Genomic DNA, 27,634 nt, shown 5'->3' with positions numbered 1-27,634 from the left:
CCTTTTTAGTTGCACGGACGCGGGCAGTGTCGTTATATCGTTCAGGAGTAGCGTAACAGCTGTGAATGGGATAGTTAAGCCACACAAATCTGAAAGTTTGTCCGTTATTGACCTCCAGAAGCGGGCCACTGGTGGGCAATCCCAATACATATGCATATAAGTGCCAGCGGCCCTTTGAGAGCACAAAGTGCACCGAGAGTCGGTTACCAGTCCCATAGCAAATAGCTTCCTAGGTGTAAGATAGGTCCTATGAATATAATTAAAATTAATTTGCTGGTGATTGGGGTTGCGGGAAGACAATGCCACATTTGCCCAAACATCATCCCAGTCAAACTCGGGGTCCAACTCCGGGATATCCACACGCCAGATTGTATCCAATGACACATTTTTATACGTGGATTGAATTAAGAGCGTATAAAAGTCTGAGACAAACCCTCTGGAGGTCGTCCTGTCCACTATGAGCCTGAGGAAGGGGTGTGGTTGCAAAGCTTGAGCCCACGGCACGCCATGCGCCCTCAGCGCTGACCTTAGTTGAAGGTAAAGAAAGAAGGACTCGCCGGGAAGATCATAAAATTCTCTTAAGTCCTGAAACGCCCGAAGGCCGTTCTTATCATAAATATCCTCCAGAGTATGAACTCCCCTCCTTTGCCATTGAGGAATACTAACCGGCTTGTGCCCAACAAGCAGTTGCTGATTATAAAAAATTGGAGAGTCCAGGTGCCATGGGCATTTAACTCCACACGACTTCTGTACATTACGCCACGTTTGGATCACGTGAGTTATGATCGGTCCATATCTCAGTCGGCATTTCGAAATAGGGACAGTGGAGTACACTACATCCTGCAATCTTAGCGGTGAAACCGCCGCCGCTTCTAAGGAGCGCCAAGATACAGCCTCTACAGGGTCTAGCCAGCACATCAGAGGTCTCAGTGAAAAGGACCAGAAATAAAGCTTAAAATCAGGGATTGCGAGGCCCCCATCTTGTTTCCTACGTTGAGTAGTAGCTCTTTTGATTCTCGGGCGTTTGTTATTCCAGATAAACTTAGATACCATCGATTGTACCTTGCGCCAGTGGTCTATTGGAGGGGGCAGGGGGAGAATTGAGCTAACAAAATGTATCCTAGGCAGGACGTTCATTTTGATTATGGAAGCCCGGGCTTGTAAGGAGTTAGGAAGGGACGACCACCTGTCTAGATCCTGGCGTATTTTAACTAAGTACCCGTGAAGTTGTACTTAGTAGTTTGACTCAGCGTGGGGAATATCTCTATGCCCAAGTATTTAAAATGTTCCACTATGGGGATATCAGCTGGTAGTCGCACCGCCTTGGCCAGCTCATTAAGAGGTAGGCAGGCTGATTTGTTCCAGTTAATCTTAAAGCCTGACAATTTACCAAAGTCGTCGATTATTCCCAGTAATTTTGTGGCCGACCGGGAGGGGTCGTCCATAAAAATCAGTAGGTCATCCGCATAGAGAGCAATTTTGTGTGGAGTATTATTGACCATTATGGGGACGATGTCCTCCGATTGCCTAATAAATTGGGCCAATGGTTCGAGGGAAAGCGCGAATAGTCCTGGGCTCAGAGGACAACCCTGTCTAGAAGATCTGGAGACTGGAAAAAGTGTGGAACAGTTTTTGCCTGTCAGTATCATTGCCGACGGCGAGGCATACAGGACTTTAATCATATGAATAAAACTCTTTCCAAGACCCATAACCTCAAGTACCTTCCACAGGTATGACCACTCTAGTCTGTCAAACGCCTTCATGGCATCCAAAGACAGAACTGTGGACGGAGCTGTATTGTCTTTATTGTTATCGACTACATGCAACAGCCTCCTAAGATTATCTGCAGCCAGGCGCCCCGGGATAAAACCAGTCTGATCGCAGTGTACCAATACCGTCATAAATCTCTGCAGGCGGCGGGCCAGCACCTTGGCAAACACTTTTAGATCGGCCCGAGAAGACTCAAGGGCCTATAGCTACCACAATCATTGGGATCTTTATCCTTTTTGAGAAGTAAAGAAATCAACGCCATGTTGACATCTCTTGAGAACTCCCCTTGTTCGATAGCGTAATTGATCATATCGAGCATCAATGGACCCAGTTGGTCCCAGAAAGCTAAATATACCTCGGGTGGAATACCATCCCAGCCTGGTGCCTTACCCCTCTGCATTTCAGCAATCGTCTCCCTTAGTTCCATAAGAGTGATCGGTTTCCCCAGTTCCTTAGCCTCTTCCTCAGAAATGTGGGGTATCTCAAGCCCGCCAATGAACGATTCAAATTTAGAGTTATCGAAATTAACCTCTGAGCTATATAACTGTGAGTAAAACTCTTTAAAAGTGTCGTTGATCTTTTTCGAATCAGTAGTGACTGTTCCCTGTCGCGTCTGTTCGAGCGTATTTTCATTGCCAATAGATGGCTAGGCCTGGAACCGTGAAAGTAGTAATTTTGCCTTATCCTATGTATCAAGAACTCAGACTGTTGTTTAACACTTTGGCTGCCTAAGGTTAAATTCATGATATACCATAGATTGCCAGCGCTATTTGTCTATGGAGAAAGTCCCCTTCTTTGCAGGGCTATAACTTTTTAAATTCTATTGCTACATTGCCATTATTAGGGCCCATTCAAAGTCCTATATGTATTGTTCATTGTGTAGCAACGTTAAACTTTTTCATTCACATATTCATAGTAAAGTATGGTCTAATGTATAAGTATGTTTTCATCTCTTTCTGCAGCTTTCTCCAGAACGTGATATATAGCCCCAAATGCATTATATTGATGATGAAATACAGTTTGATGGCAATCAGCGCGATATAAAAAATTCCAACTAGACGTACTTCTAGAAGTTACTACACGTCATCTGATGTTGACCGGATGGGCGAGGGGGCGTTTATAATTCCGTGGGCAGCGTTATACCAATCATCTAATGTGGGTCAAATGTTGATAATAGCAGTTAGTATCGAAGACGGTAACGTTACACGCTGAAACTCACCCCAGTCTCCGCGCGCCGGTGGGCGATCATCGTAGAGTAGAAATCTTATCATTATGGGATATATTTTTACCCGGTCCATCTCCAGCTTGTATAATGGTATATACGTCCAAATCATGTTTATCGAGTTATTGCCAATCGATCACCGTGTAGCGTGACGAGCCAGAGTCCCATGACCTATAGCGAGCGCCCGGAAGTACTACGGACGTCTAGGACAACCTCTATGCAACATCCTGTTTGGCGATTGCGCCGATCGGCCACCAGATGGCGCTCCTGAACCGCCAGAGAGCTCAGTGGGTCCTGCTGGTGGATCTCAGGCCAGCGGAGGGGACATATGAATCCGATCGCAGATTTTTGAAATATTGATATAAGGACGACGTAACACGTCCTCCGGCAACTTTAGCATGGCCAGCAAAGACGTCTAAAGACGGTTCCCGGCAGTCAAAGTGTTAAGTATGGAGTTTATTTCTTTCTTGACTATCTTACGTTGTGTGTTTAGTCGTTCGCTATAGTTAGTTTGCAAAGATGCGTATAGGTCCGCATTTAATGTTTCAAGTCCTTCTAGCTTTTTTGCCCGGGATTTACGCAAATTGGAGGCGAAAAGTGTGACATGACCCCTGATAAATCCTTTCACTTAGAGTCAAAACTTAAGTAGAAAACTCTACGAGTCTATAGCATGATAACTAGCCATTGCTAACAGGAGCTACTAGCATGATAACTAGCCATTGCTAACAGGAGCTACTAGCAGGATAACGAGCCAGAAGCTAGCAGGAGCATAAGTCCTGCTACTGTGACGGAAGTGGAACCAGCGTAATCATACAGGCTGGTGTTATCGGCAGGAGCTGAGTCTACAAGAGGCTACATAGCCTGAGTTTACAAGAGGCTACATAGCCTGAATCTACAAGAGGCTACATAGCCTGAGTCTACAAGCAGGCTAACTAGCCAGAGCTAATATCAGGCTAACTAGCCAGAGCTAACACCAGACATAACAGTCACTAACTACCCAGTCTGGACCGAGACAAGCACAACACAGGGTTGACCCCCTGTGCAAGAAGGAACTGACGGAAACAATCACGGAATTGGAACAAATGGGCGTACTGACTATGTTGGACTCTGCTCTAACAAATACCCCTGTAATGGGAGTCCCCAAACCCGATGGATCATGTAGATTAGTGCACAACCTAATTGCCCTGAATGCAAGAACTTGCTCAGATACCAGGACAATGATAAACATAGCACAAACAACCAGGAATCTGCCCAACAAACGTTGGAAGTCTAGCATTGACTTGGCTAATGGATTCTGGTCAGTACCTATCCACCCCCTATCCACCCAAAAGACGGCGTTCACCTGGAACGGGCTGTCTTATGGATGGACAGTATTACCACAAGGGTATAAGAACTCTCCGAATGTGTTCCAAGGAGTCATAGAGGACATCCTGAAAGGTCTGGACGTCACCATATACATTGATGACGTGTACTGGACCAATGACTCGGAAAAGGAACATTTGGAACTGCTGGACCAAGTAGTGACCCGCCTCTCCAGGGCCGGATTAAAAATAGGCCTCAAAAAGTGCGAGATCGCGAAACACACCCTGAGGTATCTAGGTTTCAATATCACGGACACCGGAAAGTCGGTCAGCAGGGAATACCTGGATCAGGTAGCGGCCATAGAGAAGCCTGTGTCCCGGAGTCAGCTGGACTCTGCCATGGGAAAATGCGGCCACATTATGACTCATGTGCCTGGCTATGCGACAAAAGCATCACCACTCCACAAACTGAAAGGCAAAGCTCTCGAGGGAAAAAACCCTAGGAATAGGAACATCCCCATAGAGGAAGCGGACCCAGCCTGGACGGTATTCAGGAACCACGTGCTGGAAAACTGCAAAGACCTGGAAAAAAGAGACCCCACCAAACATCTGGAAGTATTCCCCCAAGTAGGGGGTACGCAGGGGATAACTCTGAAATATCAGAATAGAAAGGGGAAGACCCATTGTCTACTTTTATCCATGCAGTTCACCAATACGGAGGAGCGGTATACAGAAGAAGAACGAATCCTATGTGGAGTATTTAGATTCTGGAATGCCCTGAAAGACTTGGCTCAGGACAAAGATATAATAGTGACCACAGAGTTCCCTGCCCTGCAGAGGGTCTCTAAGGGGACTATTACGGGCTCAAGGGCCATGACATCACGATGGGGACATTGGTCAATGGTGTTGACGGATCCTAAAATGAGATTTATCACAACGGGAACCAAGTGCCCCCTAGAAATGAAAACCTGGAGTACTGGGAAGCCAAAGGGTTTGAGACCAGCACAGGCAGGCCAATGGCCCATGGTAACCTCTGGGCCCTCATAGTGGAACTATTCAGAGGCATGAAAATAGCCTGGAAATGGCTAAAAAGCCATACAGAGGAAACCAGGGTCCATTACCAGGGAAACAAGGAAGCGGGTGTAATGGCCCAATACTCTGTACCCTGCCAGCCCAATACGAACGGGGTGGCAGAGAGAGCTGTACGCTCTATAAAGGATCAGATAATCAAGGAGAATATGTTGCGATCCTGGGATGAACCGACCTCCCTCCTTAGGATACACCAAGGAGACCGACAGTATAGTTCGGACCGGAAGGATCAGAACCTGCCCTATCTCGGGCCAGGAGCATTCTTAGACGGGGGAGGTGTCCCCCGGAGTCAGTGGACGACGCAGCAAATAGCAAACAGGAATATACTGACCCAGATCAGAACTCAGAAATGGAGGAAGACCGGGATAGGTCAAGCTCCAGAGCATCCTCAAGGTCCTCATCTAGATCAAGATCTAGGGAGAGAGTTCGGTACCCAAGGGACGAACCTCCTAGACCGAACAAAAGAGCTAAGCAGGCCGAACTGAGACCTATCAGCAAGGGGCCTTCTCTGAAAGCTCTCCTGGAGCTCAGGATTGGAGGAGAATGGGCAGGCGATGACACAGGGGATATTATGCCCGCATATCCTGTGACATGGAGACAGAGAGACATCGGCCTGGACCCAGGTTACAGGGTGACGAGAGCTCTGAATGGACCTGAAAGAGAGAAAAGAAATGAGTCCTCTGTGGACTGTATCTGTGATGTCCTGCGTGGCCTACGGACAGGGTCACACGACCAGGCCAACCACACTTCAATAGAGGACTGCTACTACAATTCTCTGGGACCCGTGGGGTCGCCCGAGAAGTGACATTTCGACCTACCTCAAACTACTGGAGAGATCCAAGAGGCCGGGAACAACAGATGCAAGTCTTCCCGCCGGCTACCAAGCAACGACGTGGCCCCTATCCTGTCGGGCCGTCCAGCCAGGGAACAACAGATGCAAGTCTTCCCGCCGGCTACCAGGGTACCAAGGTACCAAGATGACAGAGGGGGTGTTGAGAGTCACAGCCATCGTGACCCCGCAATTGCCATCTCGTCCCCAAGTACAGACGCTATTAAGAAAATGACCGACCAGGATGACAGAGGGGGTGTGAAGTGCCACTGAGAACGAATGACACTTTTAATAATGACATCCTGTTCTCTCTGTCACTGGTATGATATAAAGGATTTATTGTATATATCTGTTTTAAATCTAGGCATATGTTACTGTATGTGTCTATATGTGAGATGTATACTGGGCTGGTATGGCACAGTCAGTCTCTTAAGTCTCTTCGCTCACAGTTCTGTGAAAACAAGAATGTGACCTTGGGCGTCTGTAAATGCACCACTGTCTACAGCAGTTAACCCTTTCCTATCACTCTACCGAGGGGAAAGCTATCATACAACATTTAACTACATGTGTGATGTGTAAACATATAACCAATGATTAAGTATATGAGTTTTGAATAGTACAGGTATATATATATATCTGTATATATCTGTATATATCTGTATATATATATATATATATATATATATATATATACATATATATATATATAAGCGTATAGACTATTCATGCAAGAAGTGTATTCATGTATTGTACATTACACAGGGCATTTGCTTCCATCTCAATACTGACTGGACCCCTTAGGAATGTGCTTACAGGGCCTCTGCTCCAGCTAGAGACAGAGGGAGTTTCCACAATATCATACTCTGTTCAGATTCAGATTCAGATTCCTTTATTGAGCCATTTGTGTAAAACACATTGGTAATTGATGCAGCAATACAGTGTATGCATTTTCTTTCTTTTTTTTCACAGTAAACAAACACAAACACAGACAAGAAACGAAACAGTGCAGTGGGGGATTAATCAATAAATAAAATACATATATATAAAGTGAAGAGTGCAGAGATCCAGTACGGACTAGTGCAGTGCAGTCAGTGTCATTGTGCCAGTGTCACTTGGGGGCATCGGGGGGGGGGGGGGGGGGGTACCGAGGGGGGGGGGGGGGGGGGGGACCTGAGGCATTGATCAGCCTGGCAGCTGAGAGGAAGAAGCTCAGTCTGTGTCGAGCTTTTACAGCCTTTGGGATCCTCAGCCTTCTCCCAGAGGGGAGCAGGGTGAAGAGGCTGTGACCGGGGTGGGATGGGTCGGCCATGATCTTTCTCGCCCTCTTCAGCGCCCTGGAGTCGTGCAGGGACCTGAGGGAGGGCAGGGGACAGCCGATCACCCTCTCCGCGGAGCGAATCACCCGCTGCAGCTTGGCAAGATCTTTTGCCGCTGCAGCGGGGAACCAGGAGATGATGGAGTGGGTGAGGATGGACTCAATGATGGCCGTGTAGAATTGGGCCATCATGGTCTTCGGCAGTTTATATTTCTTCAACTGCCGGAGAAAGAACATCCTCCCCTGGGCCTTCTTGAGCAGGCCTGTGATGTTGAGCTCCCACTTCAAATCCTGGGAGATGGTCATGCCGTGGAATCGGCATGACTCCACGGAGGTCACCTGAGTGCCTCCCAGTATGATGGGAGGGGGCAGGGCTGCTTTCTTCCTGAAGTCCACTACCATCTCCACTGTCTTTTGAGCATTGAGCTCCAGGTTGTTGCAGCTGCACCAGCTCTGCAGCCTCTCGATCTCCCTCCTGTAGGCCGACTCGTCCCCCCTGGAGATGAGACCCACCAGGGTGGTGTCGTCAGCGAATTTCAGGAGTTTGACCGAGGGGTGCAGAGAGGCACAGCTGTTGGTGTACAGGGAGAACAGTAGTGGGGATAGAACACAGCCCTGCGGGGAACCGGTGCTGGTGGACCTAGAGCTGGAAATGCTCTTCCCCAGCCTCACCCGCTGAGACCTGTTGGACAGGAAGTCGGTAATCCACCTGCGAGTGGAGGCCGGCACCTGCAGCAGGGATAGCTGGTGCTCCAGGATGGGTGGAAGGATGGTGTTGAAGGCCGAGCTGAAGTCCACATACAGGATCCTGACATAGTTGCCCGCATAGTCCAGATGTTCCAGCGTGTAGTGCAGAGCCATGTTCACAGCATCCTCTGTGGATCTGTTGGCTCTGTACGCGAACTGCAGCGGGTCCAGCACAGGATCTGTGATGAGCTTCAGGTGGGCCAGGACAAAGCGCTCCAGGACCTTCATGACCACAGAGGTCAGGGCGACAGGTCTGTAGTCATTAAGGCCCGTGACCTTGGCCTTCTTGGGGACGGGGATGATGGTTGAGGCCTTGAAGCATGCTGGGACGTGACACAGCTCCAGCGATGCATTAAAAATGGTGGTAAACACCGGTGCGAGCTGGTCAGCACAGTGCTTCAGGGCAGAGGGGGAGACAGAGTCCGGGCCGGCCGCCTTCCGGGGATTCTGACTAGAAAACAGCCGTTTCACCTCTCTCATACTGACAGAGAGAGGGGGGGGGGTGTGGGGGGGGGGGGGCCCACTGGGGTGGGGGGATGGAGGTTGTGACCGAGTGGGTGAAGGAAGAGGGCGGGGGGAACCTCTTTCTCAAACCTACAGTAAAATGTGTTTAGCTCGTTCGCCAGGGGGAGGTTATTAGGCGCCTGTGGTGACTTCGGCTTATAGTTTGTAATGGTCTTGAGGCCTTTCCAAACGGAGGAGGAATTCCCCTCAGAGAGCTGCTGCCGCAGTTTCTCTGAGAAGCGAAGTTTCGCCTCCCTCACCTCTTTGGCGAATTTGTACTTGGCCTGCCTGAACCGATGAGCATCACCACTGAGCCTGGCCACCTCCTTCTCCGACCTCAGCCGCCTGAGTTGGGCTGAAAACCAGGGTTTGTTGTTGTTGTAGATCTTCCTAGTGCGGAGGGGGACACACACCTCCTCGCCGAGGCTGATGAAGGATGTCACAGTGTCTGTGTAGTCATCCAAGTTGTTTCCAGCCTCAGGCCCCGCCCACTCAACAAAGTCCTGGTCACAGCCTGCCCTCTCCAGCAAGGCGCGGAGACACTTGCATGCCTCACTGGACCACACTCTGAAGCTCCGCACTACAGGTTTTGATTGTTTTAATCTCTGCCTGTAGCGAGGGATCAGGTGGATGAGATGGTGATCACTGTTGCCCAGTGCAGCACGGGGGACAGAATGGTAGGCCTGCCGAATAGTACAGTAGCAGTGATCCAGAGTGTTCACTCCCCGAGTTGGGCAAGTGACTTGCTGCCTGTATTTGGGGAGAGACCGGCTCAGATGAGCCTGGTTAAAATCCCCCAATACAACAACAAAACTGTCCGGGTGGTTGCGTTCAACATTCGTCAGCTGTTCGGCTAGTGTGTCTACCGCTGCGGTGACGTCAGCGTCAGGAGGAATGTAAACACAGACGAGGATGTAAGAGTTGAACTCACGGGGGGAATAGAATGGACGACAGCGGATGAAGAGGGATTCGATAGCAGAGGAACAGTGTTGGTGAATCACTGTCACATCGGAACACCAGCGATTGTTAATAAAAAACATAAGACCCCCTCCACGCGACTTACCCGCCGCCTCGAAGTCCCTGTCGGCACGAAACGCAGAAAAGCCCTCCAGCTGTACAGCCCCGTCTGGGACTGATGGCTTCAGATGGGTCTCCACGAACACAAAGACAGCTGTGGAGTGGAAGTCCTTGTTTCCCGCAACCAGCCACCGGAGTTCGTCCATTTTATTTGGTAAAGAGTTCACGTTTCCGAGGAATATACCGGGAAGTGGTGGCCGCGAGCCCCGTCGCCGGAGGCGAACCAGACAGCCACCTCTCCTTCCCCGTTGCCATCTGATCCAGCGCACAGCACTGGCGAAGAGCGCGGTCCCCCTGACCAGTATATCCAATAAATCCGTGGAACGGGTGAGTAGTGTTGGAAAAGTGTCCGATGGGTTTGAACACCCGATGTGCAGAAGTTCTTCTTTGGTGTAGGACGTTAGACAGGACACAGATACAACACTGAACAAACAAAACGCAGCACACTGTAGCGCCAAGGCAGCCGTGGGCGGCGCCATCTTGTTACTGTTACAATTACTTTTTAAGTTACAACCCAGTGGAGTAGACGGGAGCCAATGGTAACTAGAAGGGGAGGAGAGTTCATCCTTATGTGTTATACGTTGATTGGCTAGTGAAATTACATCACTGTATTTAAACCAATAGCAAAGAGATCTTGAGTGCTTTATAAAGGCTCACTCGCTGGATCTCAGACAGATTTTTCAGATTTTTAGATTTTGAAGCAGATTTTCACTTTTGACTTGATACACCAGGCGCATAGACTATGCTATAGTAAAGATGAGATGTTGTTTTGTTTTTATAATTCTTTTAACTGAAATTGGACATTTCCAATACAGTCTCTTTTGTAACTTTCTTAAATAAAAATGACTTTTTATAATATCGGATTGAGTTTGTGGACTGCTTTCTGCCAGCAATGCCAGCAATACCAGCCGCGCCCTGCATTTCTCTGAGGTGACTATGTACTGGCAGCATGTACTACAGATTGAATCAATTGCTGGTTAATGCTTTTCAGCTAAAGTTATAATATAGATTATATATATATATGGCAATGTTTGTTGTTTGCGGGTTCCGGTATCTCTGTGTCCGACGGACTCTGTCAAGTGTGTGGGAAACCGATGCTCTAGTCACTGCAGGACTTGAGGGTCGGTGCCACGGACGGACGGGCCTGTCGGATTGATAGGGGGTACTGGGGCGTGCAAATAATGATTAAGTGTTAGTACGCTAATGTTACATTATTAACAGTAGTAATACTTATTAAAAGAGTAGTAATACAACCAAGCTTTCAAAGAAGCAGCATAACAGGCATTTCGTAATAATGATGATACTGATGGTAATGATAATAATAATATTATAGCAATTACAGACCATTCCTCACAAATGAGGACGGTGATGGTGGTGACGGTGACGTAAGATCACCAGGCTTGCAAATGATTGTTAGTACGCTAATGTTACATTATTAACAGTGGTAATACTTATTAAAAGAGTAGTAATACAACCAAGCTTTCAAATGATCAGTATTACAGACCTTTCCTCACAAATGAGGATAGCGGCGGTGATGGTGAAGTAATACAATCAGGCTTTCAAATGAGCAGTATTACAAGCCCTTTCGTAAAATGATGATAATGATGATGATAATAATAATGATAATAATTGTTATTATAGGCAATAAGAGTTCTCACAGACATACATTTGGTTTATTACAAACAAGAAGAGGTTAACAACTCTTCTATGCTTACATTTCATATCAACTGGATATAACTAACTAGTGACTATGAAGTAAGCTTGATAGAAATAGTTATTGACCCGAGAACTTAGTGAGCTTAGCACCTCGCTGGGGGATATCGGGCGGCCACAGGGTTCTATCTCGAGTAGGTGATTGAGATAGATAGAGACACCTGTAGCTCTTATCACTTGTCAATCAGAATGGAGTGATTGACAGTGTCGAAGGCCTTTTGTAGGTCCAGCATGACCATGCCGCAGTATTTGCCCGCGTCCACCTCTTGACCTCTTGACCTCAGACTATGAAATTCTCAACCAAATAGGATTTTGTCTATTTTGTGTGTGTCTGTGTGTATGAATGTGTGTGTGTGTGTCTGTCTGTTTGTATGCGTGCATGTTTGTCTGTGCATGCACTGTATGTGTGTGTGTGTCTGTGTGTGTGTGTCTGTTTGTATGTGTGCATGTTTGTCTATGCATGCACTGTATGTGTGTGTGTGTGTGTGTGTGTGTGTGTGTGTGTGTGTGTGTGTGTGTGTGTGTGTGTGTGTGTGTGGACCCCTCACAGCATCCTTTCCAGATAACCGTCCCAGATGTGTGAGACATCAAAGAGAGCCTAGATTTAGGGCAGAGACCCCCCCCCCCTCCCACAAACACAGAAACACACACACCTTCCCACAAACATCATTAAACACCAGAGGCCCAGTCATAGCTGCTCTCTGCCCCCCCTCCCCCCTTACTCCAGCCCCCCCATCCACACACTATAAAAAAAACAGACAGGGCACCCCCCCACGCCGAATACGTACAAGCACGTATAAGCCAGCCTCCCCCCACAGACCCAACACACCCACTATTAAAACATCAGAGGGAGCGAATCTGTCTGGACGCTGTGGTGTGAGTGTGGCGGCAGCCCCGGTGGGCCCTCCATTACATCTACGGTCTGACTCTGGAACCCTCCCGACTTTTACCAGGGTACGTGGATGTGGGCGTGATACCCGAGGGTGCGCGGGACATCCTGGTGCAGGAAGTGGAGGAGGCAGGTAACTTCCTGGCTCTGAGGAGCGCCGGATCAGAAGAGGACTACTTTCTAAACGGTAATTTCATCATCCAGTGGAACGGCGAGTACATCGCCGGCGGAACCACGTTCTACTACGAGCGCATGGGGAACATGGAGAACATCACCGCTCCTGGACCCACAAAACAGCCGGTCATGATCCAGGTAGGCACACTTACACACACACACTATTATCCAAAGGTATGTTGAACACCAAGTCTACACACCATGATAGAAAGAAGAACGATTGGGTCTTCCTTGATAACAACATGGAGATATAGGCACGGTGGGCGTCTGGGAGCCCTGGGACCACTGTATTGGATAGTGTATTTTGACCAAGCAGGCATGCTTAGTGCTGTAGAACAACGGTCCCATGACACCCATGATTTTTTTACGGTTTAATGTTGACACAGCCTCATAATATACTGTAAAACCTTGCCGCAACCCATGGAATTCTGCTCAAAATCTGTTGAAACTCGTAGGATTCTCTAAAAACTGTCCTGTTCTGTTGTCAAGTTGTTGTACCAGGAAAAGAACCCTGGTATAAAATACGAGTACTCTATCAAGAAGAACCGAATGACAGGAAATGAAGTCATGGAACCGCAGTACAGGTGGAGACATGGGGCCTGGACAGACTGCAGCACCACCTGTGGCATAGGTATGTATTGCAAAGGAGTCACTGACTGGTCATAGATTAAGATTGTTTCCAATCGTTTGGAATGAGGGTCGTGCAGACGCGACCATGTACAATTATGTGAAATAGAGAGGCAAAGTGTAGTTCCGCCCGCACACTGATTGTTAGAGGCTATTTTCCATGTATGTCAAGGGGACATCTTACAGCAAAGGAACAAAGCAACAGATACTGTAAGGTTCGGAAATAAATCCCCCATCATTACATAAGCAATCATAATGATACAGACCTTTGTCATTTTTGTTTAAAAAGGCTTGGGTACAGGCGGTTAGGTGGCCGAGCGGAGATTGCGTTCGTCACCAACCCCGGAGCTGTGAGCTGGATTCGCCTGTTCGAATCCAGCTCACAGCTCCGGGGTTGTCACCAGCTTGGCTGGCCGTCTGCACTAATACAATTGGCTGTATTAGAGGGTGGGAGAAGCTGGCGGGGTGGGTCCGGGTCGTTGTAAACAGCGACTCCTACAGTTCGGTCGGGGCGCCTGCTAAGCACGGATAGGACTTGAGGGGGATAGTGTGGTCCTCCCACACGCTACGCCCTCTCGATGAGAATCCGCGCTGCCAGGTGAAAAAAAGCGGTGATTGGCTGGACGTGTGTCGGAGGAAGCACGTGGTAGCCTCCACTCTCCCAGATGATCTGACTGTGGGGGGTAAGTGCGCAGCAACCAGGAAGGGACTGGGAATTGGCATACGACTAACATTGGGATGGGAGAAAAATCGGAGGAAAATGGAGGGGGAAAAAGATAAAAAAAAAAAAAAAAAGGCTTGGGTACAAGACGATGTACTTTAGGAGGTAAAATATGGTGATCACCTGACCACATCTCCAGCAACGATTACTCCATCTAGCTAGCAATTCTTCATAGTAGATAGTTATCTAGCAAGCTAAATGAACAGCAATTTCCTATAGGCATGTAATTTAGTAGTTGTGTCTATATGCAATCTTCAATACCGGCCTGATGGAGGGAGATCCCTATATACAGTACATACTGTACATGGTTGAGTTTACATGGTCCTCATTCCAAATGATCTTGCTTCTTTAAATTGTGGCTCTGTTTTTAGTCTAAGTATACAACTTAGTGGGCACTGAAAGATTTGGATGATAATCCACCTTTTGATAGTGTAGACTCTGCTTAACTCTGTCCTTAACCCATCCTGTCTCCTAGGTCAGCAACATCAACCTGTACTCTGCTTTGAAATGGATGTGGGTGTTGTGGACCAATCTCTCTGTGACGCAGAACTCCGCCTAGAAAACAGGCACCGCAAATGCAAGAACATGGACTGTCCTGCCAGGTGTGTTATCACCTCAGCTAGTAGTGTAGTCGTCACGTGTGAGGGTGAACCTAGGACTGTCCTGCCAGGTGTGTTATCACCTCAGCTAGTAGTGTAGTCGTCACGTGTGAGGGTGAACCTAGGACTGTCCTGCCAGGTCTGTTATCACCTCAGCTAGTAGTGTAGTCGTCACGTGTGAGGGTGAACCTAGGACTGTCCTGCCAGGTCTGTTATCACCTCAGCTAGTAGTGTAGTCGTCACGTGTGAGGGTGAACCTGGGACTGTCCTGCCAGGTCTGTTATCACCTCAGCTAGTAGTGTAGTCGTCACGTGTGAGGGTGAACCTGGGACTGTCCTGCCAGGTCTGTTATCACCTCAGCTAGTAGTGTAGTCGTCACGTGTGAGGGTGAACCTAGGACTGTCCTGCCAGGTCTGTTATCACCTCAGCTAGTAGTGTAGTCGTCACGTGTGAGGGTGAACCTAGGACTGTCCTGCCAGGTGTGTTATCACCTCAGCTAGTAGTGTAGTCGTCACGTGTGAGGGTGAACCTAGGACTGTCCTGCCAGGTCTGTTATCACCTCAGCTAGTAGTGTAGTGTCCTGCCAGGTCTGTTATCACCTCAGCTAGTAGTGTAGTGTCCTGCCAGGTATGTTATCACCTCAGCTAGTAGTGTAGTGTCCTGCCAGGTCTGTTATCACCTCAGCTAGTAGTGTAGTGTCCTGCCAGGTCTGTTATCACCTCAGCTAGTAGTGTAGTGTCCTGCCAGGTCTGTTATCACCTCAGCTAGTAGTGTAGTGTCCTGCCAGGTCTGTTATCACCTCAGCTAGTAGTGTAGTGTCCTGCCAGGTCTGTTATCACCTCAGCTAGTAGTGTAGTGTCCTGCCAGGTCTGTTATCACCTCAGCTAGTAGTGTAGTGTCCTGCCAGGTCTGTTATCACCTCAGCTAGTAGTGTAGTGTCCTGCCAGGTCTGTTATCACCTCAGCTAGTAGTGTAGTGTCCTGCCAGGTCTGTTATCACCTCAGCTAGTAGTGTAGTGTCCTGCCAGGTCTGTTATCACCTCAGCTAGTAGTGTAGTGTCCTGCCAGGTCTGTGATCACCTCAGCTAGTAGTGTAGTTGTCACGTGTGAGGGTGAACCTAGGACCCAACCTCAGCTAGTAGTGTAGTCGTCACGTGTGAGGGTGAACCTAGGACCCAACCTCAGCTAGTAGTGTAGTCGTCACGTGTGAGGGTGAACCTAGGACCCAACCGCAGAAAAGGGGAGACGGCTATAGGGTATTTAATGACATAAGGAATAAAACAACAAGACCAACAAAACAAAACCTCTCAGTTAAAACTGGAAGAGGGGGAAAACGTAACACAAAACACAAACTCTAACACGGGGAACACTTACTAACACGAGGAATCTGGAGACATGGAACGACAGCGTAGTACAGACAAGCAAAGACAATGAACCGACACAGAACAGGAAACAAGGAACTCAAATACACATGAACAAATGACAAACGAGAAACACCTGGGATGATTATAACTGGAGACACCTGGGAGGGGAACCAGACTGAGAAAGACTAGAGTAACACTAGACTAACAGGGGAACATGAAGAGCAAGAGAGAGAAGGGGAGATATAGAGAGCAAGAGAGAGGTAAGGAAAACACTAAGGGACAGAAATACAAGGAACAAACATACAGGGACGGGGAGAGGTAGAGCAGGGGAGAACAGTCCATTAATGTACGGTTATGTATATAACCATAGTTATATGAGTATAGTCAGGGCTGCCTGGGAGAAATGCGAGGCCCTGTGCGAGATTTAAACGCGAGCCCCCCCCCCCCCCCCCCCTAAAAGGTAAAAAAAAAAAAAATTCCATACAGTCAACATATTCTTAAATAATAGCGCTGCCCGAGGCTGGGCATGATACAGTCAACATATAGCAAGAGAGAGAGCGAGAGAGAGCTCCCGTTCTACAGTCAATATACAGTGTTATCGCTGCACAGACCCGGCAATGCCCCTGACCCTCCACCAGAGCAAGGCCAGAGAGAGAGGAGAGAGAGAGAGAGAGAGAGAGAGAGAGAGAGAGAGAGAGAGAGAGAGAGAGAGACATTGGAAAGAAACAACCCAAAACCAGAGCAAATTGAAATGCTATTTGGCCCTAAACAGAGTGGCAGAATACCTGAGCACTGTGACTGACCCAATACTAAGAAGATCCTTGACTAGGTACAGACTCAGCGAGCACAGCCTAGCCATCGAGAAAGGCCGCCATAGGCAGACCTGGCTCCCAAGCGAAGACAGACAAGATGAGGTGGAAACCGAGCTCCACTTCTTAACAACCTGCCCACTATACCAAGACATATACTTCCCACAAATTGCAAACACCCAAAGAGACTTTGAAAACATGGACAATAACTCAAAACTCCCATACCTACTGGGAGAAATACAAGAATGTGAAATAAAGCCCATTTGAATTGAAGAGAGAGAGATAGATAGAGCATGTCTGTGTGTGTTAGAAAGAGAGAGATAGAAGGGCGGTTAGGTGGCCGAGCGGAGATTGCGTTCGTCACCAACCCCGGAGCTGTGAGCTGGATTCGCCTGTTCGAATCCAGCTCACAGCTCCGGGGTTGTCACCAGCTTGGCTGGCCGTCTGCACTAATACAATTGGCTGTATTAGAGGGTGGGAGAAGCTGGCGGGGTGGGTCCGGGTCGTTGTAAACAGCGACTCCTACAGTTCGGTCGGGGCGCCTGCTAAGCGCGGATAGGACTTGAGGGGGATAGTGTGATCCTCGATGAGAATCCGCGCTGCCAGGTGAAAAGAAGCGGTGATTGGCTGGACGTGTGTCGGAGGAAGCACGTGGTAGCCTCCACTCTCCCAGATGATCTGACTGTGGGGGGTAAGTGCGCAGCGACCAGGAAGGGACTGGGAATTGGCATACGACTAACATTGGGATGGGAGAAAATCGGAGGAAAATGGAGGGGGGAAAAGACAAAAAAAAAAAAGAAAAAAAAGAGAGATAGAGAGAGAGCATGTCTGTTTGTGTGTGTGTGTTAGAGAGAGAGCATGTATATGTGTGTTAGAAAGAGAGATAAATATAGAGAGAGAGAGCATGTCATTTTGTGTGTTAGAGAGAGATATAGAGCATGTCTGTGTGTGTTAGAAAGAGAGAGAGAGCATGTGTGTTAGAGAGAGAGAGAGCATGTCTGTGTGTGTGTGTGTGTTAGAGAGAGAGCATGTATGAGAGAGATAAGCAAGACAGCTAAGATGAGCCCCTAAAGGATATTCAACTTTTAATGGAAGAACAAAACAGAAGGAAAAGATAACTTCACAAAGGCAACATGAATATACATAGATCCAAAAGGACAAAGATCAACACTTAAATCCAAAGAGAAGAGGGTCTATACCAGAGAAAACAAAGTAGCAAGGAGCCAACGGCCGACATCAGCTAAATAGGCTAACTGCAAATAGAGTAGCCAGGTACTGACACCAGGTACACACCGTTAGCTACAACAGCTAGCCGGCCCGTTTGGCTCAATATAACGTTAGCTACGTTAGCTAGCCGGCCCGCTTTGGCTCAATATAATATTAGCTACAACAGCTAGCCGGCCCGTTTGGCTCAATATAACGTTAGCTACGTTAGCTAGCCGGCCCGCTTGGCTCAATATAACATTAGCTACAACAGCTAGCCGGCCCGTTTGGCTCAATATAACGTTAGCTATGTTAGCTAGCCGGCCCGCTTGGCTCAATATAACAGTAGCTACAACAGCTAGCCGGCCCGTTTGGCTCAATATAACGTTAGCTACGTTAGCAAGCCGGCCCGCTTGGCTCAACATAACGTTAGCCAACATAACGTTAGCCTTAGCCACGATAGCTAGCCGGCCCGAGAGAGAGAGAGAGAGAGAGAGATATATCCACGGCGGGAATAGAATAGAGTGCATTAAAAACTCCAAGAGGATGGAGACAACCGCGTGGAGTTGACGAAGTTCATCTGCTGAACGACCGTCCTCTTCATCTTGGCATAACAATGCTGCACGCGCTCTCTCTAGGTTAGCTAACGCTAGTTAGCCTTTAGCTAAGCTAGCTACTAGCCGACATGGCTATCCCGACTGAACCACACGTTAGCACTCGATATTATAACGTAGCTAAAGCTAACTAGCTGTCCCTGCCTTTAGCTAAGCCGACATGGCTAGCCTGACTGAACTGTCTAACATGCAACAACTTTCATCTTCAGTCCATCTGCCGAACGACCGTCCTCTTCGTCTTGGCTGGCATAAGCATAACCTCCCATGCTGCACGCGCGAAATAGTCAAACGCAGCTGACGCACGCCGGCCGACTGTACACATGTAACCCCTCCCTTCGTTGAAACCAATAGTATGTCTGCTGCAGAGCCCCAGAGCTCCAATAGTGAGTATGTCTGCTGCAGAGCCGCAGAGCCAGGAACAAGTCAGACACATTCTACAAATGTGTCTAATGTGAAATATATAAGCATATAAGCAAAACTAGATTTTAGGTCTGTGATGAAAAAGGGCCTCGCGGAAAGGGGGGCCTCGCAAAAAATAAATAAATAATAATAATAATAAATAAAAAAATAAAAATAAAAAAAATTGTGCAAGGCCCCCCTTCCCGCGAGGCCCTGTGCGACCGCACTGCTCGCACACCCCCTGAGGCGGCCCTGAGTATAGTGACGCTCTGCGTCTACTGCAATACTCTTCCATATCAGTATTAGCACTGAATAAATTTTCACATGCACCTTTACACACCTCATCTGCCTGGCCACACCCCCATCCGCTTCTCTACATAAGCAGGGGTGTGGCCATACTAACACCTCCTTCCCTAGTCTTTCACCACAAAGGCAAGACCACAGGGTCCTCAGTGAGTCCGACGCAGAGCGTCAGTATACTCATATAACTATGGTTATATACATAACCGTACGTTATATATCGTATAGCTCCGCTCTGCGTCTACTGCAATACAGGAGCTGAGCAGAGCGGAAGCTCGACAAATGTACCCACTGAGGCCCCCCACAACCATCAGAACCGGGGAGGACCCGAGCCCCCGGACCCCCCTAGCGGAGGACGGGAGGGTATCGGATCCGACTGTGCGAAGAGGAGTTTAGCAACTCAAACGCACAGGGTGAGCAGACCGTGGGACTTACCCACGACTACACAAACGCGCAACCCACATGCCACTAGGGAACGAACGGAAAGGAACAAAACCCCCGTTACAACCCCTAATATCACGGGGTCAAGAGCAAAAGCCCAACCCTGTGGCAAGGCCGTAGCAGCGGAGCGCGAAGGAGGACCCAGACCCAGGAAGGGACTGGACCCCCCCGGAAAAGGGGTCCTGGAGAGGCCAACGACGCCGCAGCATCGAGACCCCACCAGGCGGTCACTAGTCAAGTCAAGTCAAGTAATTTATTTATATAGCACGTTTAAAAGCACAAGAGCCAACCAAAGTGCTGTACAATCAAAGCTTAAAATCAATGTCCTAATATAAAATACACAAATACAAAAATACAAAAAGGCACAGCAGGACAAAACAGTACATTCAGAGAATAGGACAGTAGGACAACACACGGATAGGGGAACACAAAGTACAGTAGCACACAGGGGACAGAGGAGCATAAGAAGAGATACAAGAGGGAGGGGGCAGGATAAAATTACATGGGAGTGTGTGAGTTAGGGTGTGGGAGAATCAGGGTTTATTGAAGGCCAGGGAATAGAAGTGGGTTTTTAGACGGGCCTTAAATGTCTCCAGCGAGGGGGCAGATCGGATCTCCAGGGGAAGCTGGTTCCATAGCTTGGGGGCCACGGCCTTGAAGGAGCGATCGCCTCTCTTTTTGAGTCTGGTGCGGGGGGGGACCAGCCGAGCCTGGTTGGAGGATCTTAGTGACCTGGGTGCTGCATAGGGGGTGATGAGCTCGGTGATGTATAGGGGTGCTGCACCCGATAGTGCCTTAAAGGTGAGGAGGAGGATTTTGAAGTCTATTCTAAGTGGGACTGGGAGCCAGTGTAGGGAGGCTAGGACTGGTGTGATGTGCTCTCTCTTTCTGGTGCCGGTAAGGAACCTAGCTGCAGAGTGCTGGACCATTTTGAGGCGGGACATGGCTGCCTGACTGATGCCGGTGTAGAGGGCATTGCAGTAGTCAAGGCGTGAAGTGATGAATGCATTGACTACCGTTTCCAGGTCGACGGGTGAAAGGATTGGTTTTATTTTACTGATGTTGCGGAGTTGGAAGAAGCATGACTTGACTACGGCATTTACTAGGGATGACCGAAAATATTTTTTTTTTTTTTTTTTTACATTTATTTAACCTTTATATACCCAGGCAAGGTATATAATATATAAGCTATATCTTCATCAAACTTACTCTGATTATCCTAACACTGATAACATAGAGTCCTTACCTGACATCAGATGGTATCCAACTGGTATATTCCAATTCCTGATCACCATTCGAAAAAATCGATACGTGTATGGATCCAACGCGATACTGTAGAACTCCATGATCAGCGGGGATCTGAGGTTCCAGAATGAACTGTGGTAACCCCGGCTGGATCAGTGGACTGGAAAATGTGGAGTACCGGATTTTTTTCCCCATTCATTTTCATTGAGTCCATTCCAAAATCACTTATGTCATCTGGGAGACAACAGGGGGCGCTTTTTTCCACAGTGATCGCCGGCGCCGCTCGGCTATACTCGGGTGATGCAATAATTTTTCAGATCGTTAAAAAAAAAAAAAAAAAAAATCAGAGAAATCTCGTGAGTGGCATTCAACGTCACTATTAAAAACCTGAGATATCTCGTGAGTGGCACTCAAAGTGTTAACGACACACACAACCCTCCATCACAACAAAAAAGGCAAAAGAGAGAAGACACAAGTCCTCGATTAAGTACTGGCCACAGGCCTTGCTAAGTCCAGATGACAGTGACCAAACAATCTTTTCTAGAAAAAAATTGCTTCTCTAAGCAGGAGCACATTCCCAGCAGAAGCTGAGGGGTAACACCGTATCCCCACAAACATAGTGAAACAATATATTGTAAACAAAATCATGTTTGAGGGGAGGGGGGGGGGGTGGGGCATGGAAAAAACGGGGGGAAAAACCACCCCTCACCACCTTACCCCTGATACGACTCGGTTGAACAGTTACAGCCCTGTTAATATGTGAACACGCCACCTGTTTATTGTCATCACAAGCTGAGAGAGGGACTCACCCCTCGATCACATGCCACTATGCATAGCTTCGCAGGGTTTTTAACCCAGCCAGTTGTGAGCTCAACTACGTTGCCTAACGTTACATGAACACACAACTTCTCATCATACAACAAAACCAGTACATTTTTACTCATGTAAAAAACAACGCCGTTTTCTAGGTAGAGAGAAAGCTATACCAGCGATCAAGACAATTCACACACAACACATGTCGCATCCCCAAATGTAGTGAAGCAACATACGTTTTGGAAAAAACATCGTTATTACAAAACATTCAGAAGGGAAGGAAGAAAGAGGGGAAAAGTGTCCAATGGACCCTTACCTGCACCAATGAACGCAGGCTGAGAGGACCGCAACACTGGTCTCCACGTTGACGAAGGTCCTCGCTGGCGGGGTAAAAGAAGCTAAGACGCCCCCCTCCAACAGCCGATCATGGTGCAGGGCAGACTACATCCTCTGTAAAAGATGATGTCGTAGTCAGAGTGTTATGGCCTGCTATTCTCACGGCTAATGTTCAACAGTGTAGCATAAGCTAACAGCTAACTCCAGGCTAACTGGTAGCATCAGGCTAACGTTCCCGGCCGAGCGAGCATACAGAGCTAGCGTCGTAGCTAACAGCTAACTGGCTAACAGGTAGCACAACCCAGCTAAAACGCAAGCCAAGCAGCTATCACCGAAACTGTACAACGAGAGAACACAATATAGGCCAACACTTCAGACAGCCGCTGTCTGTCCCTCTCCTCATCCGAAGAGAGAAGAGGAAAAGAAGTTAACACAGTCTTCAGAACGGTGATTAACAGACACAGCGGTGCCGGCACAATTCCCTCATGGGCTGCAGCCGACTAGAGTGTGGAGGAATTCTTATAACAAAACACCAAACCCACTTCCCTCGCGCCGGCTAACTTTCATCTTGAAAGGTGGGGCCTCGCACGGTGACAGAGAGTATCCGTTCGTCCAGAGATCCGGGGGTTTGAACCGCAGATTCGGACACGGTCCCAGGCAAATAGAGCTCCCGATGAGGAGCTCATGTAGCGTGGGCGTCAAACCAGAACCCTCTCCGCGCCGCTAAGAGGCAGCAAAAAGGGTACCAGCCTGTGTAGCCATTCCCCCCATAGCAACACAACTGGCGCTCGCATATCAAAACCATCACTCACTTGGGGAGGCAGCTAGCTCTCACAACAGCCGAGCGCCTCTCAAGCAAAGTCCAACTGCAGAGCGGAGGTAATACCTGTCTAACTGCAGCTTGGACGAATGCAGGTGGGGATTAGGCCAGCGACGCGAGCCCCTAATACGAAAATGCCGGTGGAGGTCAGAATGATCATCATCTTCTAGACACCCGAGTGGCGAAGACATTATCGCTGTATTTCCTCGAAAATAGTGAGAGAGAAAACAAAGATATAATGTCAACGTAGCTCCTTCATCATAGCTCCTATTATTTTCTTCAATATTTCAGCAATCTCAAAGTGTGGTATATACAGGCACTTGCCGTGGTGAAAACTAAAGAAGGAGCTGTTAGTATGGCCACACCCCTGCTTATGTAGAGGAGCGGATGGGGGTGTGGCCAGGCAGATGAGGTGTGTAAAGGTGCATGTGAAAATGTATTCAGTGCTAATACTGATATGGAAGAGTATTGCAGTAGACACAGAGCGGAGCTATACGATATATAACAGGTGGGACGTGACAGTAGTCAAGGAGGTGTATGGTTTTTTTTTCTGCATTTGAATGTATACTCGCCTATCAGTCTAATTGCCATTGAAATAAAATGTCTTTTGTAGGATGGTGGGATCATGGGCCCTCATTTATCAACTTGACTTACGCACAGATATGTGCGTAACCCGTGCGTACGATAATTTCTAAGCAAAGTGTGGGATTCATCAATTTGAACTTGTGCTTGACTTTGTGCGTATATTTAAGCACAGGTCGGACCATGCGTAGTTGGCGCCCGGTGGTAGAATATTTTTACAACGCGGAAATAAGCACTGACTGCGCTCCGCGTAACTCAACTCGTTATTATTTTGCGCATATATTGCAGAAATACGGGAACGTTTTGATTATATTTAAAAGGCTTTGCCATTGTTAAACGTAATAAGTGGAACCCCGAAGCTGTAAGCAGAATACAAGTCATATGAACACCCACGATATAAACGCATTGCAACGAGAACAGACAGAGGTTATTTGTTGAGTGTATGTGTATACAAAACCCTTGCAATAAATGTGTCTTAAATGAATGAACACAGAGCATATATCGTGTGGGTGATATCATGACTTGTATTCTGTGTCAAAGCCTAAATCAAAACGTCCCCGTATTTCTGCAATCTATGCGCAAAATAATAACGAGTTGAGTTCTAACAAAGAACGTATTACATGCTGGTAGGCTGATAGAGTAAACTATGATATGAATATGATATGATATAAAGGTATACTGGTCCGTCCGTCCGCGAGGATATCGAGGACTCGAGTTGGGGGACCCTGATGTAAACAAGACAAAAGTCTTTCTCTGGTCTGCATCCCCTTAACAATTGTGTGTATTGAGCCGTACTGTATTGTACCCATTCTGCAATCTGTTAAATAAAGTTTTCATTCATTCAGCCATTAAATGCATTTTGAGAATATAGGCTAAAGCGACGGCCTAGCCTATACATATTATTTAATGTTTTCATAAGCGTAAAGATACAACAGCTAGATTAATGATCAAGTTAGTTTACTGTATGCAGGCTTCGCAGGGCTGTGTGTTATTATATGCGCAAGTTACTGTTGCATAATGTAGGCTATGGGCTGGCTGCTATTATATGTACTTCATATAGGCTGCCTAATACCAACAACAAAATAGATTGTAGCATATGCCTCTACACACATTATATTATACACATCATATTATATCTTGGTTCGGCAGCGCCTCTGTGAACAATCTCTCAGAGTTTGCTCCATCAGTAATCAGTAATGTGAACGGGATTCCACTTGGTCAATGTACAGATAATCTGCGATGCGCATTTTGGCTGATAATGTGCCGGTGGCCGGAGTCTCATTCATATTCACTTAAATGCAGATCATAGTTATCCACTGAAGCCATATGACTCTGACCAGAACGGGCTCATGACGAGCGCACATAATAGGCATTAGAGCGCAGAGTTGTCTGTGAACTTGGCAACTTCATTGGATTTATTTATTCTCTAAAGATATCTATAATCATACGATTAAATATTGTTTAAAATAAAACGCTAAATACTATTATTCTGTGTGTCATGTTTCCAAATAAGATTGTTCACAACGGGAAATGCTGTATACGTTCAATTTGTTGGTTGGAGGACCTCGGTGATCAATCTCGCTCTCAGTGAAGTCTCTCAGAGTTCGCTCGGGTTAGTCCACTTTTCCACATTTCATGGGGGTGTTCCATTACCGTATATGGTTAATCGGGGCGGTTCTGGTATGCAAATACTTAAAACAGTGCACGAGCTCAAACGTAGGATCAAAGTCATATTTATCAAGACAGGTGTGCGTAGGACCTGTGTACGCACGTGTGATAAGTCCCGTTTTTTTTGTGCGTGCACACATTCTAAATTCTGTGCTTACGTATGAAAATAGAATACTTTCTGAGAAAAATTGATGAATGAGGGCCATGGTATCCTCCACATCTACCATGACACCACTTTTTTCAATCGCTATTGCAATATTATTACTATTATTACCAGCTTGTGAAAACCAAATGTATTTATTATTATACATTGGCTTTTGGCTTTAGTCATTAGGCTCATGAACATGTCTCATAACATTAGAGAAGCATGACATCTTTCAATTCAAGTAAAAACATGAAAGATTTGGGGTGTAAGGTTTTCTCCCAACAGTAGCGTTTGTTCTTCATTATTAACAGTTATACTGCACTTATGACTTTAGATAGTTGACAGTTTAAATCCGCACTATGGAACTTTTTCATGAAAAAATATCACTACTTTAGCAAACTAAATCACAGAATTTGGCTGAACAAGAGAAAACCTGTCCAACAGGAATGGATGAAACAACGTGAAATTGTCCATACGGGCTCTTCTGATTAGGCACAAGTTACCTTGTTTGAAGAAATGTGTTTTTTTTGTCGCAGTTATCTCATATCCGCCATGTTTAAATACAGTGCAGTTTCCTCTTACGGCCACAGGGTGTGATCTTCCATAGTGCAGCTTCAACATCCATAATACAACACAATCATCATATAATACAATATAAAACAATATAACATGACATGACATATTGTAATGAAATAGCCGCTGTTCCCATTGGCATGTTCAGCCGTGCCAGTATCCTGCTTCTGCCTCTTCCCTGAGTTATTTGTTTGAATACCCAAAACAACACAACGCCCTCTCTCTCGTCCTCCACTTCCCCCTCTCTCTCCCTCCGCTTCCCTCTCTCAGGTGGTGGGTGGGCGGCTGGCAGCAGTGCTCGGCCACCTGCGGCTCAGACGGGGCGAGGAAGCGCACAGTGCTGTGTGTCCGCACGGTGGCTGGGGAGGAGAGGGTGCTGCACCCCGTGGACTGTAAGCATCTCCTCAAACCCAAACCCGTGGTGCCCTGCAGTAGAGATGTTCCCTGCGGACAAGACTGGTCCGTGAGCGGCTGGGCCGAGGTACTGCAGCTAGTTTCAAGTTTCACGTTTTGTTTTATTTGTCACATATAAGGTACATTACAGTGAAATGCTTGGTTCTGTATGACCCTCCTGAAATTGTGCTTCGTACAGTAAAAAGTAAAAGAAGACCAAACACTATGCAAAATATACAACATACTAACTAAAGCACAAAATGCTAAACAAAATGCAAAAATGCAAAGGTAGTGCAAATCTGAGTAATAAATAGATACAATTGTTAGGGTTTGTGGCGAGGGGAGGTGAGAGAACCCAAATGCTGGACAGTTATGAACCAGAGAGAGGAGGCAGAGTCGACGGCGAAAAGTATAATCGAAGACTTTACTTGAGCAGAAGTAAACAAAGGAACACGTTACACGGTACAACAAAAGCGAATTGTAAAACATGGAAACAAAACCTCAGCTGTGCTGGAAAACGGCGCTAGGAAGCGGGAATGGACTCGAAGGGAAACAAGAGATAAAGGGCTATTCCGCGAACGGCAGGAATAGCAGGGATACGACAGGATACAGGGAAAACAGATCACAGCACGGAAAGGTACTGGAATAGGAAACAAAAACAATGGTGCGACACTGGTAGACAGAGGCCGGCACGAATATATACAGACACTAATTATTGACAAGAAACAGCTGGGGGCTGACAGGCTAGGACACAGGAAATCGATACAACACTGGGAATACAGGACTAGACAGGAACATATGAATATGAATACACACAGGGCTAGACTAGGACATATGAACATACTGGGGAGCACTGGGGAGGCCCGGTGAGGGAGGCTGGAGACGGGGACAGGGGCCCGGAGACGGGGACAGGGGCCCGGTGAGGGGGACAGGGGCCCGGTGAGGGGGGCTGGAGACGGGGTCAGGGGCCCGGTGAGGGGACCCGGAACAAAGGGGTGAGGGCGACAACCCCGGAGCAGGACCCTGGACGGGGGCCACTCCAGGTGCAGACCTCGGGACCGAACCAGGGGGCCCGGAGAAGAGGGGCGAAGGCGACGACCCCGGAGTAGGACCCCGGATGGGGGACACTCCAGGTGCAGATCTCGGGACCGGGCGCAGGACCCCGGGCGGGGGTCCCTCCCGGCATAGACCTCGGTGCAGACCAGGCACGGCGTTGACCACGGCGCAGACCACGGGAGACAAGCTAGCTGAATGAGCTACACACACTAGGCTTGGGCGGTATCATTTTTTTCATACCGTCATACCCTGATGACCTAATACCCCGGTATACGGTATATGACGGTATGACTTTCA

At 47.6% G+C, this 27,634-nt stretch overlaps 1 protein-coding gene across 3 annotated transcripts in view; it reads left to right on the top strand.

Annotated features, from left to right (window-relative positions):
- The window catches only part of LOC311235095 (A disintegrin and metalloproteinase with thrombospondin motifs 12-like), a 129,888-nt gene that overhangs the window by 80,323 nt on the left and 21,931 nt on the right, over positions 1–27,634 (top strand). For all 3 annotated transcript variants that reach the window (XM_084322442.1, XM_084322443.1, XM_084322441.1), the window contains exons 15-18: positions 12,521–12,768; positions 13,120–13,261; positions 14,454–14,580; positions 26,159–26,369. In XM_084322442.1, the coding sequence (XP_084178568.1) occupies positions 12,521–12,768; positions 13,120–13,261; positions 14,454–14,580; positions 26,159–26,369 (728 nt within the window). The remainder of the gene's footprint in view (positions 1–12,520; positions 12,769–13,119; positions 13,262–14,453; positions 14,581–26,158; positions 26,370–27,634) is intronic.

This window comes from Notolepis coatsorum (assembly GCF_963971535.1).
Source record: "Notolepis coatsorum genome assembly, chromosome: 10".
Lineage (NCBI taxonomy): Eukaryota > Metazoa > Chordata > Actinopteri > Aulopiformes > Paralepididae > Notolepis > Notolepis coatsorum.
This window is presented reverse-complemented; position numbering and strand designations above follow the sequence as displayed.